The 16,548-nt window shown below is 45.3% G+C and overlaps 1 protein-coding gene across 2 annotated transcripts in view; it reads left to right on the top strand.

Annotated features, from left to right (window-relative positions):
- slc20a2 (solute carrier family 20 member 2) overlaps positions 1 to 16,548 on the top strand; it is a 141,703-nt gene that overhangs the window by 85,021 nt on the left and 40,134 nt on the right. For both annotated transcript variants that reach the window (XM_067983369.1, XM_067983368.1), the window contains exon 2: positions 1,955 to 2,527. In XM_067983369.1, coding sequence (XP_067839470.1) covers positions 2,239 to 2,527 — 289 coding nt within the window. In that variant the 5' untranslated portion in view covers positions 1,955 to 2,238. The remainder of the gene's footprint in view (positions 1 to 1,954; positions 2,528 to 16,548) is intronic.

The raw sequence follows: 16,548 nt of genomic DNA, 5'->3' as shown, positions 1-16,548 counted from the left end.
TTGCCATGCACAGAAGGTTCCAATTTTGTTTCACAAGTGCTGACTATATCAGAACTTCTTCTATCTCCTCACGTCAGCCCCTTTTCCACCCCCCCCACCCACAGAATGGTTAGCAAAGCAAAAAATATAATTGCAAGCTCTCACTCTTTCTCTCCTTTTTTTCTCTCTCTCTGTAACTTTGGCTGTTTATGAGCGAAGTCTGTCATTTCTGCTCTGCCATTCAACAAACAGAAGCAGCTCTGACCTACAGTGTTGGCCAGATCGAGTGATCAGTTTCCATGGTAACTCCTCCTTTTGGATTCTGGAACAATTCCTTTTAATAACTGCGTATTGAGAAGCACTAGCCACTGAGAGCATGTCCTCACAATCCCTCGAGAAGTGCTTCTTTTTCTCTGTCCTGCTACACAGCAGAGATGTGCCCGGTGTGGAAGTGACATCGAGTACCCCTCTATTGTCCCGTCAAATCCGAAAATACTTGTGAAATGAATGTATTACAAAGCCTGAAGGAGTAACAGTGATGGTTTTGTGCTTTGCAAAAAAAATATTAATTTTAACAACCATAACAAATCCATATCCAAACCCAAAAAAGCAGATTCTATGGATGAGGTTTGGCAATCTCCCAGAAATTGTCTGAAGTTGCTTCACTGACTTAAGACACACACCAATTCAGACCTAAATTTTGATTCTCCATTAAAGGCTTCCATCTGAAAAGCAGCAAGGTTAGGCAATAGGTGACTACAATTCTCCTCACTCTCCCGCCCATGTTCTAACCCAGAGTACAGTTTACTTTTGTCAGAGACTTCGGTAGAATATTAAAAAGCTTGTGTATCCATTTGGGGCTTACCTTGAAGTGTGTGTTTTTTTTAAAAGATTATTTTTTACTCTTGATAATTTGAAGTCCTTTTCCTACTAAAAGAAATGAATGGCCCAGTAATTTGAATTAAACAATGTAAATAACGGCAGCAAGTGAGAATTTAGTGATGAAAAACGTTTTGAATTATCAGGTAATGTACATGAATTGAGAGTACATCGCAGATGTTGTTGCCCTTTGTGGTTCATTTTATTTAAAGCCGGATTCTTGCTGTAATCTGCAAGTGGGTTTCTGGAATGTTGCTTGCTTTCTGTTTGAGTGGACGCTGCTTCAGTTCAGGCTGCATTCATTGGCTATATTTCACCTGTAGTTTGCAGAAATCCTGAATCAGCCCCATCACCTATTTTTTTTTCTCTCACAATCTAAAAATTGGGCAGAAGTTACAGCTGTACTATAATTGGTTGAAATCAGAATCCCTCAAGACCCTTTTTTATCGCCTTGATTTACATTTTAGCTTCATTGGGGTTGAATTTCCACAGGGATTTTATCTCATTGCTGTTTGTGGGATCTTCCTGTGCACAAGTTGACAGCTGCGTTTCCCCACATTACAACTGTGACTACATTTCAAAAATTACTTCATCAGCTGTGAAGTGCTTTGGGACGTCATGAAAGGCGCTATATAAATGCAGGTTCTTTCTTTCTTTCTACAGTTTGAGTTAAGAGTAAACCACATTCAAAACTTACAAGTTTTGCCAAGTGCACCCTCGCCAAGATTACCAGTTCACTTGTGAAATTGAAACTGCCAGTTGGGTTATTTGATGAGGAATGCTGCAGCTTTTGATTCTTTGGAACAGGCTCGAGGGGCTGAATGGTCTACTCCTGTTCCTATGTACTTGGGCTGTCTCCAAAAGACTAAACAATGGCTTTTCTTACTGGGTTCAGGGGGTGGTGAAGAAGGTAAACAGCCTTGCTGTACTACCATTGTAGCAACTCTGTGTGGCCGTCTTTATTTTGAGTGAGTAAGCGTTCACCGGGTAGCTGGCTGCTTCAGTGCGAAAGATGTGAACTTTTTTTTCTTTTTTAATCCCAATTGTATAAAACATTTTGCTGATTTGTTTTTTCTTTTTGTTAATGCTTTTACAGGAATTGACCATCTCTGCCTACCAAGCTGGATACTTAACTATGGAATGCATTTACCTGCTGATAATCCCCAGCCTAAGAAACTGTGTTAACACTATCCGGAGAAGCATTAGTTAGCAGTGCAACGTCTCTGAACACTACCAAGCACTTTCACCGAAGAAAACTACAGTTTACAGAAGCTTGGCCTGGTGTGTTTGTGTGTGTGAGTGAACGTGTGTGAATCTGTCTGTCTGTGATTCTTCCAATTCTATTCTGTGCACATACTTGAAAAAAATCCAAAAAACAAAATGGTTCTGGAGAATTACATGTGGATGGTGATAGTGGGCTTTATAATAGCCTTTATTCTTGCTTTCTCTGTGGGTGCGAATGATGTGGCCAATTCTTTCGGTACTGCCGTGGGCTCTGGCGTTGTGACGCTACGTCAGGCCTGCATCCTGGCTTCCATTTTTGAAACCACTGGGTCTGTACTGCTGGGAGCAAAGGTTGGAGAAACTATCAGGAAGGGGATCATAGACGTTAACCTGTACAACGGGAGCGAACAAGTGCTCATGGCTGGCGAAGTCAGTGCAATGGTTGGTAAGTAGCCTGCTTTTTGAAATTGTAAATACTAGTTGGATGTTTTCGGAGTTTGTGAAGAAAGTCCGAGCTTTTTTCAATATCTTTTCCATCCTGTTTGTTATATTTGACTTCAGCTAGGAATGTAGAGTAACCTGAACTGACAGTTTACAAACATACGAATTCAAACCTGTCAGGCCTGTTCAACTCTTAAACCTAAACCATTTATACTCTTAAAACCTACAGCATCATTTGTATCTTTTGAGTAATACTCATGTCCATAGGAGGGGAAGTGACCACCAGCATTTTATGGTCTGTGCAATGAAACTGCAGTGTGACCTCATTTCCGTTTCTGCGTGAGTCTCTGCCTCTCTGTCTCTGTCTCTGCCTGTCTGTCTCTCTCTCTCTGTCTCTCTCTCTGCCTGTCTGTCTCTGTCTGCCTCTCTCTACCTGTCTGTCTCTGTCTCTGCCGGTTTCTCCTGTCTCTGCCGGATTCTCTCTCTGTCTTTGCCGGTCTCTCTCTGTCGCTGCCTGTCTCACTCTCTGTCACTGCCTGCCTCTCTCTGTCTCTCTGTCACTGCCTGCCTCTGTCACTGCCTGCACCTCTGTCGCTGCCTGCCTCTCTCTCTCTCTCTGTCGCTGCCTGCCTCTCTCTCTCTCTCTCTCTGTCGCTGCCTGCCTCTCTCTCTCTCTCTCTCTCTGTCGCTGCCTGCCTCTCTCTCTCTCTCTCTCTCTCTCGCTCCCTCTCTCTGTCGCTGCCTGCCTCTCTCTCTCTGTCGCAGCCTGCCCCTCTCTCTCTCTCTCTCTCTGTCACTGCCTGCCTCTCTCTCTTTCCCTCTCTCTCTCTGTCGTTGCCTGCCTCTCTCTCTCCCTGCCCGTCTCTCTCTCTCTCTTTCTGCCCGTCTCTCTCTCTTTCTGCTCGTCTCTCTATCCCCCTCTCTCTCTGTCGTTGCCTGCCTCTCTCTTTCTCTCTCTGTCGTTGCCTGCCTCTCTCTCTCTCTCTCTTTCTGCCCGTCACTCTCTCTCTCTTTCTGCCCATCACTCTTTCTCTCTCTTTCTCTTTCTGCCCTTCTCTCTCTCTCTCTCTCGCTCTTTCTGCCTGTCTCGCTCTCTCTTTCTGCCCGTCTCGCTCTCTCTTTCTGCCCGTCTCTCTCTTTCTGCCCGTCTCTCTCTCTTTCTGCCCATCTCTCTCTCTCTCTCTCTCTTTCTGCCCGCCTCTCTCTCTCTCTCTCTGCCCGTCTCTCTCTCTCTCTGTCTGCCCGTCGCGCTCTCTGTCTGCCCGTCACGCTCTCTGGCTCTCGCTCTCGCTCTGTTTCTGTCTCTCTCACTCTCCCCCTCTCTGCCTGTCTGTCTCTCTCTCACTCTCCCCCTCTCTGCCTATCTGTCTCTCTCTCGCTCTCCCCCTCTCTGCCTGTCTGTCTTTATCTCGCTTCCCCCTCTCTGCCTGTCTGTCTCTCTCTCGCTCTCCCCCTCTCTGCCTGTCTGTCTGTCTCTCGCTCTCCCCCTCTCTGCCTGTCTGTCTCTCTCTCGCTCTCACCCTCTCTGCCTGTCTGTCTCTCTCTCGCTCTCCCCCTCTCTGCCTGTCTGTCTCTCTCTCCTGCTCTCCCCCTCTCTGCCTGTCTGTCTCTCTCTCCTGCTCCCCACTTCTCTGCCTGTTTGTTTCTGCTAGAAGTCTAATCCACATTGTCTCCTACTTTAGGAGCAATTTCTAATGTGACTTGAGGTTTTGCACTTCTAGGATTAGTCATGCTAGTTACATCTACACGATCCACATCTTTCAGTATTTTTCAAGACTTGCTTTGCATCTACCCTTAATCTCTTTTCTCTCTCCAGTTGAAACCATTCAGTAAAAATCTCTCGAGCTTTTACCCTTGTTCTTAGCTGGACATCCAATGCTTTGATATGGTAGTGTAACGCTGGTGGTGCTGGACTAGAAAGCCAGAGACTTTAGTTCACATCCCACCTTGGCAAGTTGTGAAATTGAATTCAACTAATCTGGCTATCACCAGAAAAAAACCCAACCGGTTCACTAATGTCCTTCAGGGAAGGGAACCTGCCACCCCCATTCTGTCTGTCCTATATGTGACTCCAGTTCCACACTATGTGTTTGACCCTTAATGCCCTCTGAAGTGGCCTAGCAAGCCACTTCAGTTACACAAGAAGGTGATTCACCACCACCTTAGGGCAACTAGAGATGGGCAATAAAGGCCAGGAGGTCACCCACTTTCAAAGAACCAAAGAGATCATTGTTTTGAAGGGAGGATGTACAGTAATACTCTTAATTATATGTAAGATGACATTTTGGGATACAGCATATGAGTAAATTGAGATGTGACATAAGGTGAGTGTAACATACTTTGGAGGAACAGGTGACTTTGGACCCATGGTTCCCCAAGATTTCCACCACTAGGGTTTTCCTCACATCATGTTTGGTTCTATTGCAGATTAATTGATAGAGATTGATTGCCATGATTAGTCAATAACTCCATTATCGTTGCATTACGTGACTACCAGGATAGTAGAAGGCGAACTAGATGGCCTTGGTCTTTTTTTGTCTCGCAATTCCAATGTTCCTTTGTTCCTAATATTTCTGCAAGGTTAAAATAATCAGTTTTGACTTTAAGATCCAATGTCATTGCAGAGTTGTGCAGTGCTTAATTAGTCTCCTTGAGCAGATGTAAATGGTGACTATTCCCAATTCCTGCTTGAGTCCTTGCTTTGTTAATGGGCTCCCATTCATTATGTATTTGTATAGTATTGTAGTGTGCATTAATTACATAGAATTTACAGCACAGGAACAGGCCATTCAGCCCAACTGGTCTATGCTGATGTTTCTGCTCCACACAAGCCTCACCCCTCCTTACTTCATCTCGCCCTATCAGCATATCCCTCTATTCCTTTCTTCCTCATGTACTTATCCATTTTCTCCTTAAATGCATCTATACTAGTCACCTCAACCACTCCATGTGGTAACGAGTTCCAATTTCTAACCACTCTCTGGGTAAAGACGTTTCTCCTGAATTCCTTATTGGATTTATTAGTGACTGTCTTATACTTAAGACACCAAATTTTGGACTTCCTGCAAAGGGTAGACATAGAGAAGATGTTTCCACTTCAAACCCCTTTGTAATTTTAAAAACTTCTATCAGGTCACTTCTCCGCCTTCTCTTTTCTCGATGTCTCTGGAGATGTGATAGCAGGCTGCAGCTTTGAAACCTTCTCATTGGACTGTGTTGCTCTGATCCTGGTTGTTCATCTTTTTCCTCTATGGCTTTAAAGTCTTGTGGGGAGGAGTTTGTCACCACGTTTGTATGGATGTACATTAACCACACTGCTTCCAGGCAGCCGGGGTGAGCTCTGTGTGGTCGCTCAGCTCTGCACTTATCAAGGTGTCCCAAATACTAGCGGAAGCAGTACGAAAACAATGGTATCAATCCTTCCTCAATCTGGCAAACCTGCAATGAGCAGCTGAATGTGAAAACCGGGCGAGTGGGGGGGAGAGAGGAGGGGCTGGAGTTATAAACAGCCTCGGGGTCAGGAGGGAAGAATGAGCCAGGGTTCCTGCTACTCAGGGGAACCCATGTTGGAAAGTGGACATTGGGTGAGGGGCGATGAGGCTTGGGCTTGATGCTCCATGCAGTCAAATAGCCTGCCGATACTCGTGTGTGAAAAATGGTTACTTGGACTGCTCAGTGGCAGCACTCTCGCCTGAGTCTGAAGGCCATAGGTTCAAGCCCTGCTCCAGAAACCCAGGTTAAAATTCACGTGCCATTCCTGAGCCCATACATTTAGTTGCTGTGTATTCTTTTTAAATGCACTCCATCTCCTTGACACCTGTCTTGTGGCCACATATCTTGATGGCCCTAAGCAATCTGATTCAATACCAGGATATGCCCTGCTCCACCCGTTGGTGCAGCCTTATAGAACTGCACTGGTCACTGCCCCTGCCCACTGCCTAGAGCTCCAATTTATAGTCACCTTCAGCTTTTTATTCTCTAGCCAACTTTCTGTCTAGCGAGTTACTTTGCCATCAGTTCTAAGTTATCTCTCAAAGCCTTTTGTGCTGATCTCCCTCAAATGCCCTTTGAGAATAGAGGTAAATTGTACCACTGGCCAGACCTTATTCATTCATTTATTCATTCTTGTATAAAGAATGCCAGTTAATGGTAAGATGTGGTGTGCTGTATTTTTCTCTCTTTTTAAAGATGCTCTCTTATTCCCTTTTAAGCATTCCCTGCTATTGATGTTGGATTAATCTTCACTATCCTGATCATTAGCTACTGTCTAGTGCAGCCATCATATTTATGGAACTCCTATTAATAATTCCTCCTTGTTCCTTGAGGATTTGGTGCCCTGTCTGGCCTAGGCATCTAATGCTGGAAATTTCTTTAGCAGAGAATGCCTTACTGTCCCTAGCATGTATTGATTCCCCAAGCTGTGTGACTGACTGACTGCTTTGGAATTTATCCAATCTTTAATGTGTGCACAAAGACCTCCAATTTCCCTTCCCCCAGTGATCTCGCTAAACAGTTCATCCTTTAAAGGGATTACCCGCTCTTTTAACATGACTTGCACTGTCCATTGCTTAAATTTCTTTAGTAACTGAATTTTAATGATGGCACCAAGAGAAAACTGCTTGTCTGTCTTTGTTGGCTCTTTAAACCTTTTCTAGCACAGTTATCCTCAACTCACCTTTCACATTATTCTCCGCCCCCACGCACTATCATTCCTTTTCCATAACGTTAGAGTTTTCCTGCTTTTTTGAGACTATATTTTGACTTGCAGGCATATTCAATCTCTGTACATTTTTAGTCTTGCCAATGCACAAAACATTAATTCATTCATCCAGTAGTTTTAGCTGTTTAGTTAAATCATTTTAATGTTCCTGTATTTTGAAAAAACCTATACATTTATTGAAAAAGCTTATAAAGATGTATCGTACTAAGCACATTTGAAGTGGGTAATCCTTGTGCCACATCTGAAGTAGAGTTTGAGAAAGAGCAGGGTACCATCTCCCTGCTGTGATGCAGAGTGCCATGTGCATTGCAGCAAGACAAGGATTTTATTTTGATTACATAGAATCTACAGCACAGAAACAGGCCATTCAGCCCAACTGCTCTGTGCCGGTGTTTATACTCCATCCGAGCCTCCTCCCACTCTTCCCACCCTGCCTCCGTATCCCTCTATTCCCTTCTCCCTCTTGTACGCATCAAGCCTTCCCTTAAATGCATCAATCCTATCTTCTTCAATCACTCCATGTGGCAGTGAGGTCGTGAAAGGTGCTATATAAATGCAAGTCTTTCTTTTATTTAATCTGTTAGTAGGATACCTTATATTTATGCCTACTATTTCTGGACTCACCCACAAGTGAAAACAGTTTCTCCACATCCACCCGATCGAACCCCTTCATAATTTTAAAGACGTTTATCAGGTCTCCACTTGGTCGTCTCGTCTCCAGAGATAAGAGCCCCAGCCTGCTCAATCTTTCCTGATAGTTGCATCCTCTCAAATCTGGTAACTTCCTTGTAAATCTTTACTGCATAACAGTCTATTCATTGCAGCAACTCACCGAGGTTACCACAACAGCACCTCTCTCCCCTAGGCCCCTGCCACTGAGAAGGACAAGAGCAGCAATGTCGTGGGAACACCATCACCTCCAGGTCATGCCCCATCCTGACTCGGATGTATGCAACGTTAGTTCATCGTTGCTGGGTCCAAATCCTGGAACTCCCTACCTAACACCATAGTGAGAGCACCTTCACCACAAGGACTGCAGCAGTTTAAGGAGAAGGCCCGCCACCTTCTTGGCAACTAGGGATAGGCAGTAAATATATCCTTGCCAGCGATGCCCACATCCTGTGAACAAAATTTTAAAACACTTTTTTTATTATACATTTTTATATTGGTATGGAGTAAGGTCTGACCTTATCAGTTGCTCAGAAGCTTTAGTTCAACGGAAAGTGCTAGCTGGTTACTGCTCCAGGAGCTTCCTTTTAACTTTAGAAATAACCGTGTGACCTAGAATGGAACAAATGGTGCTTGAGCCTCCTTGAGGATTTGCTGGACGTGTCTGTAACGTTAACAGGTAGGAAATGCACAACTCCAGACTGCATCATTCTTGCTCTTGGGCATTTGTCGAGTGATTGCAAAAAGCACCCAGTGTACACACGCCCATCGTACATCACTAGAAAAACGGGAGACTTCGATTTGGGGCAGATTAATTGGACAATAGATTTGAGTTGATGGAAAATTTTAACTTTTCTGCACTTCAGTCCTGAAACCAGCACTAAAATGTGCTTTTATTCAAAACTGACCTTGATCAATCAAGCAATGTGAATGGTGATTGGTACCATTATAGTGTTTGCTTAATCTTTAAAAAATCTATATTCTAAAATAGGTGGTATAAAAGCATTATATTAACAAAATTATTCACTGAAACCTCCTAGTACAGAAACTTCCTCAAAATTTATTCTGGGAAGTGGGTGTGACACTGGCCTTTCACCTCTGGGAGCTGGGTCCCAATCCAGCCTTGGTTGAAAGTTCTCTATATGTGAAATGAGTTGGGCATTTCAGAATGATACCGGGAAGCTAAAAGGTTAAATTAAGAGGACAGTTTGAATAAACTTGGCTTCTATTCCCTTGAGTTTAGACGGTTGTGGGGTCATCTAATCAAGGTGTTTAAAATGATAAATGGATTCGATAGGCTAGATCATAGAATGATACAGCACAGAAGGAGGCCATTCGGCCCATCATGCCTGTGCCGGCTCTTTGAAAGAGCTATCCAATTAGTCCCACTCCCCTGCTCTTTCCCCATAGTTCTGCAAATTTTTCCCCTTATGTATTTATCCAATTCCCTTCTGAAAGTTATTATTGAATCTGCATCCACCGCCTTTTCAGGCAGTGCATTCCAGATCATAACAACTCGCTGCTTAAAAAAATGTTTCCTCATGTCGCCTCTGGTTCTTTTGCCAATCACCTTAAATCTGTGCCCTCTATTTACTGACCCTTTTGCCACTGGAAACAGTTTCTCCTTATTTACTCTATCAAAACTGTTCGTAATTTTGAACACCACTATCAAATCTCCCCTTAACCTTCTCTGCTCTAAGGAGAGCAACCGCAGATTCTCCAGTCTCTCCACGTAACTGATGTCTATCATCCCTGGTACCATTATAGTAAATCTCCTCTCTACCCTCTCTAAGGCCTTGACATCCTTCCTAAGGTGTGGTGTCCAGAATTGGCCACAGAACTCCAGCTGGGATCTAACCAGTATTTTATAAAAGTTTAGCATAACCTCCTTGCTTTTCTACACTATGCCTCTATTTATAAAGGCGAGGATCCGGTATGCTTTTTTAAAAGCCTTTTCAACTTGTCCTGCAACCTTCAAAGATTTGTGTACGTACATCCCGGGTCTCTCTGTTCCTGGACCCCCTTTAAAATTGTAGCATTTAGTTTATATTGCCTCTCCTCATTCTTCCTACCAAGATGTATCGCTAAAAACTTCTCTGCATTAAATTTTATCTGCCATGTGTCTTATGTCCTCCTGAAGTCTGTTACTATCCTCCTCACTGTTTACTACATATCCGAATTTCATGTAATCTGCAAACTTTGAAATTTTGCCCTGTCTACCCAAGTCCAGGTCATTAATAAATATCTAAAGGAGCAGTGGTCCCAACACTGACCCCTGGGAGGCACCGCTGCACACTTCCCTCCAGTCTGAAAAACACCCGTTCACCACTACTCTCTGCTTGCATCCCTTAGCCAATTTCATATCCACGCATCTACTGCCCCTTTAATCCATGGGCTTCAATTTTGCTAACAAGTCTATTATGTCGTACTTTGTCAAAGTCCATATAGACAACATCAACAGCACTACCCTCATCAACCCTCTCCGTTCATCAAAAAACTCAATCAAATTAGTCAAACATGATTTGCCTTTGACAAATCCATCCTGGCTTTCATTTATTAACCCATATTTTTCCAAGTGCCAGTTAACTTTGTCCTGAATTATTGGAGCCGATTTTCGGATGGCCGAGCGGGTGCGCTGGGGGTGGGGGGGCTTCTAAAATGGTGGAATCCCGGAGCGGGTTCGGAGCCCGGCTCCAACCCGCTGACTTCCAGGTTTTCCCAATGACGCGTTCGGGTGCACGCGCAGCTCCCGCACGCGAGACTCCCACCGGCAATTAAAACTGGCGGGATGATAATTTACATTGTTATTTAGGTAGTTGAGGTACTTGACAGACCTCATTGAGTGGAGAGTTTGGCTGGGGTGCAATTTTGAAAGATCATCAGCGTGTTTCCCGTGCTGTGGGAAACACTCCCTGTTGGAGCAGACGTGTTTCAGCCAGCAGCCAGTGGGAGACGCAAAGGATTATTTGTCACTTGTGGGGAATACCTCATTTATTGCAGCAGGGCACTGTGTCACTTCTGACAAAGTTTTGGCTGCAACACCTTTGTTTTTCCATTCAAAATTATTCATTTATACCCTAAACTCTGCTGTGCAAACACATTTACCTACTTTGCGGACCCCCTCAAACTCGCACCGTCAGGATGGGGGGTGCCGTAACTGCATTCATCACTTCATCTGAGGACGAGCAACATCACCAGTCTCGCCAGGCACGCCATCCACCTCCGCCACATGGAGCTCCACAACACAGTGCTGCACAAAATAGTCGTGCAACTACACATACACCTACTGTAGGGTGACCCATTGGGTGGCATCAAGTGTGGGTGTTCATGGTGAACCTCATGAAAGGGACTTATTACACAAGCCAGTCAAGAATGGCCAAGATGTGGCAGTAGTGGTGACAATAATAATATTTAATGTGCCATTAACAAAAATCAAATATAAATAAAAAACATGACAAACCGTCAAACACCCTTGTGCATCCCCTTTGTGCTCACAAAACCTTTGCCTTGCGCTTACGAGTACTCCTACGTGGTGTCTCCCCTGTGGCTGCAGCAGAGGTAATGGCAGGTTGCTCTTGTTCATGCCCTGACCGATTAGATGCTTTGGGCCTACATCCTCTGGGTTTTGGTGCCCGTGAGGGCCCCTCCAAAGACTGCTTCACCTGCACCTGTGCAGGGGCAGACTCGACCACCTGGAGAGGAGGCATCATTGTGGGTACTGGCTGAGAGGGGGGCAATGGGTGAGACGTGGGAGCGCTTTGAGTGGCGTCCCCACTTCCAAGTCCCCTTTCGCCATCATCCCTCTCCTGGGCCAGGCCCACATCACTCCTACCACCCTGCTAGACACAAGTTTGGAAGACATGTGTGAAGCCTTGTAAGGCCAGTGCTAGTGTATCTGCCTGCCTGTTTAAGGCGGCAGAAAGTTGCTCACTCTTGAGTCCGAAGGGCCGTTATCAGGGCCTCAATGGACTCATTGGTGAGCCGTGCTTGAAACTCAATGGAGGCTAGCCTTCCCTCCATCGCAGACATTCCTGCACTTACTCACAACACTTTCTCAGAGATGCCCTCACGTCCCTGTGACATTATCTCAGAGATTCCTTCCTGTACCTGTGCCATCATTCCATTCATGCAGGAGTTGGACTCCTCCATCCTCTGCGCGATTGTGGAGAGTGCGCGTGGCAGCTGTTACAGCACCTCGAAAATGTGCTGTTGCCCCTCGATCATTCTCCTTTTAAAGGATGACCCCCAGGGTTCAGCATCTGTGTCCAGCTGAGCAGAGCCTGGAGAAGAGTGCTCCCACCAACACGGACTCTCCACAGCTGCACCTGCCACCAGTGTCTGTTCGTGCTCACGTGTGTGGTGACTCACCATGTGCGACCCCAACTAACTGAGGACGGGGACCCACCGAGGTGTGTGTATCTGTGCTGGTGGATGGCTCGTCCTCCGCCATCACGGTGGTCGCTGAAGGCCCTGTAAGAGAACAGAAGGCAATATTGAGCATGATGACAGATGTTGAGATGCTGAAGATGGCAAGGCATGTTAACATCATTTGCTATTGTGAGTGCTGAATGTTAAAGTTCTGTCACCGGCCATTTGTCGGGTGGCAGTCTGAGCATCCCCGATGGACAGGCACTCGAGGGTTCGGCTCAGTTCAAGAGCATCCTGCTCCGCGTCCGTGAGGATGACCTGATATTGCGGCCCCCCTCCGGTCTTAGGAGCATAAGAACGTAGGAACAGGAGTAGGCCATTCAGCCCCTCGTGCCTGCTCGCCATTTGATAAGATCATGGCTGATCTGTGATCTAACTCCATATACCTGCCTTTGGCCCATATCCCTTAATACCCTTGGTTGCCAAAAAGCTATCTATCTCACATTTAAATTTAGCAATTGAGCTAGTATCAATTGCTGTTTGCGGAAGAGAGTTCCAAACTTCTACCACCCTTTGTGTGTAGAAATGTTTTCTAATCTCACTCCTGAAAGGTCTGGCTCTAATTTTTAGACTGTGCCCCCTACTCCTAGAATCCCCAACCAGCGGAAATAGTTTCTCTCTATCTACCCCATCTGTTCCCCTTAATATCTTATAAACTTCGATCAGATCACCCCTTAACCTTCTAAACTCTAGAGAATACAACCCCAATTTGTGTAATCTCTCCTCGTAACTTAACCCTTGAAGTCCGGGTATCATTCTAGTAAACCTACGCTGCACTTCCTCCAAGGCCAATATGTCCTTCCAAAGGTGTGGTGCCCAGAACTGCTCACAGTACTCCAGGTGCGGTCTAAGCAGGGTTTTGTATAGCTGCAGCATAACTTCTGCCCCCCTTGTACTCTAGTCCTCTAGTTATAAAGGCCAGCATTCCATTAGTGTTATTGATTATTTTCTGCACCTGTTCATGACACTTCAATGATCTATGTACCTGAACCCCTAGGTCCCTTTGGACATCCACTGTTTTTAACTAACGCCCTTTCCCATGCATTCTGGGCTCTCTTCTCCTATAAGGGGAGAAAGTAGAGAGGCGTGAGTGAGGAATGATGACATGGCCAACCGCTGAATGCACTGGTTTGGCTGACCGTGAAAGAGATGCATCAGAGGGTGAGTATGAGACAGAGCCATGACATTGAATGAGGATTGGGTTGAGTGATAGTGGTGGGGTGAGTAGTGGGGAGGTGAGTAAGTGTAGGTAAGTTGAGGATGAGGTTTGAGTGGGTATGAGGAGTGATGTGACAGAGTAGTGTTGGCAGTGCAGAATGAGTTGTGGGGTGGGGGCGGTGATGTGGAAGACGGAATGTAGGAGAATGAGTAAGTGTACTCACTTTGGCTAACCCAGTTAGGTCATTGAAGCGCTTCCCACACTGTATCCAGGTGCGGGACACGTTGCTGCTGCTGGTGACCTCCTCTGCCACCTCGAGCCAGGCCTTCTTGGTGGCAGAGACAGGCCACTTCCTCCCGTCCGCTGGGTAGACAATATCTCTCCTCCTCCTCACCCCATCCAGTAGGACCTGGAGTGAGGCATCGGTAAATCTGGGAGCAGCCTTTCCCCGGTCTGCTCCATTCTATAATTTTGGTTCTTTGCTGCAGGAGCAGCATTGGAGGACTGCCCCTTTAAATAGGGCTGCTCCAGCTGACAGCCTGTGATGCAGGTGTGCAGTCCGCCTGCTGCGCAGGTTGACGATGGGAAACCCGGAAGCCATGGTAAGTGCCTTCAATTTACCCACGATTGGGTGGGGAACGGACCGATTTCACTGGGCGGGTTACCCAGTGGCCCCCACCCCCGCCCACCCCGCTGCCATCCCGCCTCCCTCGTAATATCGGGGCCATTGTCTCTAAAACTTTCCCCTCCACCAATGTTAGGCTGACTGGCCTGTAATTGCTGGGTTTATCCCTCTCTCCGTTTTTGAACAGGGTGTAACATTTGCAATCCTCCAGTCCTCTGGCATTACTCCCATATCTAAAGAGGATTGGAAGATTGTGGCCAGAGTCTCCACGATTTCCACCCTTACTTCCCTCAGCAACCTAGGATGCATCCCACCCGGACTGTGTAACTTTTTTACTTTGAGCGCAGCCAACCTTTTAAGTATCTCCTTTTCATCTATTTTTACCCTATCCAATTTCTCTACCACCTCCTCCTTTACTGTGACATTGGCAGCATCCTCTTCTTTAATGAAGACAGATGTAAAATACTCATTTAGTACCTCAGCCATGCCCTCTGCCTCCACAAGATCATCTCCTTTTCGGTCCCGAATCGGCCCCACCCTTCCTTTGACTACACTTTTACTATTTATATGTTTATAAAAAGACTTTTGGGTTTCCTTTTATGTTACCCGCTAATCTATTCCCATAAACTCTCTTTGCCCCTCCTATTTCCTTTTTCAGTTCTCCTCTGTACTTTTTGTATTCAGCTTGGTTCTCTACTGAATTATGAACCTGACATTTATCATAAGCAATAAAACCAGAAAATGCTGGAGAAGCTCAGCAAGTCAGGCAGCATCTATGGAGAAAGAAACAGAGTTAATGTTTCAGGTCGAAGACCTTGCGTCAGAACTGGAAGATGTTAAAGAGTTAACAGCTTTTAAGCAAGTACAGAGTCAGGGAAAGGGGGGGGAGGGGAGGAAAGAACAAAAGGGAAGGTCTGTGATAGGGTAGAGGGCACGAGTGATTAAATGACAAAAGGGATGATGATGCAAGGCAAAATGATGACGGATAGAGTGACTGAACACCTTGAAAATTTTCAGCTGATCAGAGAGCCAGCGTGGATTTGTAAAGGGTAGGTCATGCCTGACGACCCTGGTTGAATTTTTTGAAAAGGTGACTAAAGTAGTGGACAGGGGAATGTCTATGGCATTCGATAAAGTCCCTCATAAGAGACTGTTAGCTAAAGTTGAAGCTCGTGGAATTGAGGGAAAATTATTGAGCTGGTTAGGAAATTGGCTGAGTGGCAGGAGACAGAGAATAGGGATAATGGGCAGGTACTCAAATTGGCAGGATGTGACTAGTGGTGTCCCACAGGGATCTGTGTTGGGACCTCAGCTATTCACTATATTTATTGAGGACTTAGATGACGGGATAGAGAGCCACATATCCAAGTTTGCCAATGACACAGAGATAGGCAGCATTGTAAGCAGTGTAGATGGAAGCATAAAATTGCAGAGAGATATTAATAGATTAAGTGAATGGGCAAAATTGTGGCAAATTGATTTCAATGTAGACAAGTGTGAGGTCATCTACTTTGGACCTAAAAAGGATAGATCGGAGTACTTTCTAAATGGTAAAAAGCTCCAAACAGTGGAGATCCAAAGAGACTTAGGGGTCCATGTACATAGATCATTGAAATGTCAGGGACAGGAACAGAAAATAATCAAAAAGGCTAATGAATTACTGGCCTTTATATCTAGAGGACTAGAATACAAGTGGGTAGAAGTTATGCTACAGCTATACAAAGCCCTGTTAGCCCACACCTGGAGTACTGTGTTCAGTTCTGGGCACTGCACCTTAGGATGGATATATTTGCCACGGAGGGAGTGCAGCGTAGATTTACTAGAATGATACCTGGACTCTAAGGATTAAATTACAAAGAGAGATTACTCAAACTAGGGTAGTATTGCCTGGAATTTAGAAGATTATGGGGTGATTTAATCGAAGTTTTCAAGATATTATGGGGAACTGATAAGGTAGATTGAGAGAAACTATTTCTGCTGGTTGGGGAGTCTAGGACTAGGGGACATAGCCTAAAAATTAGAGCCAGGACTTTCAGGAGTGAAGTTAGGAAACACTTCTACACACAAAGGATGGTAGAAGTTTGGAACTCTCTTCAGCAAATGGCAGTTGATGCTAGCTCAACTGTTAATTTTAAACCTGAGATTGATAGATTTTTGTTAACGAGAGGTATTAAGGGACATGGGGCTAGGGCTGGTATATGGAGTTGGGTCACAGATCAGCCATGATCTCATTGAATGGCGGAACAGGCTCGAGGGGCTAAATGGCCTACTCCCGTTTCTATGTTCCTCTCTTTGATTCCAATCCACCTGGACCGCATCCCTTTTCAACTCACTGAAATCAGCCCTCCTCCAGTTGAGTATTTTCATATTTGATTTTTCCTTCTCCTTTTCCATAATTACTCTAAACCTAATGATAGTGTGATC

The sequence above is a fragment of the Heptranchias perlo genome, chromosome 4, assembly GCF_035084215.1.
Source record: "Heptranchias perlo isolate sHepPer1 chromosome 4, sHepPer1.hap1, whole genome shotgun sequence".
In the NCBI taxonomy this organism is placed as follows: domain Eukaryota; kingdom Metazoa; phylum Chordata; class Chondrichthyes; order Hexanchiformes; family Hexanchidae; genus Heptranchias; species Heptranchias perlo.
The sequence above is the reverse complement of the archived record's forward strand: the minus strand, read 5'-3'. Positions and strand labels throughout refer to the sequence as shown.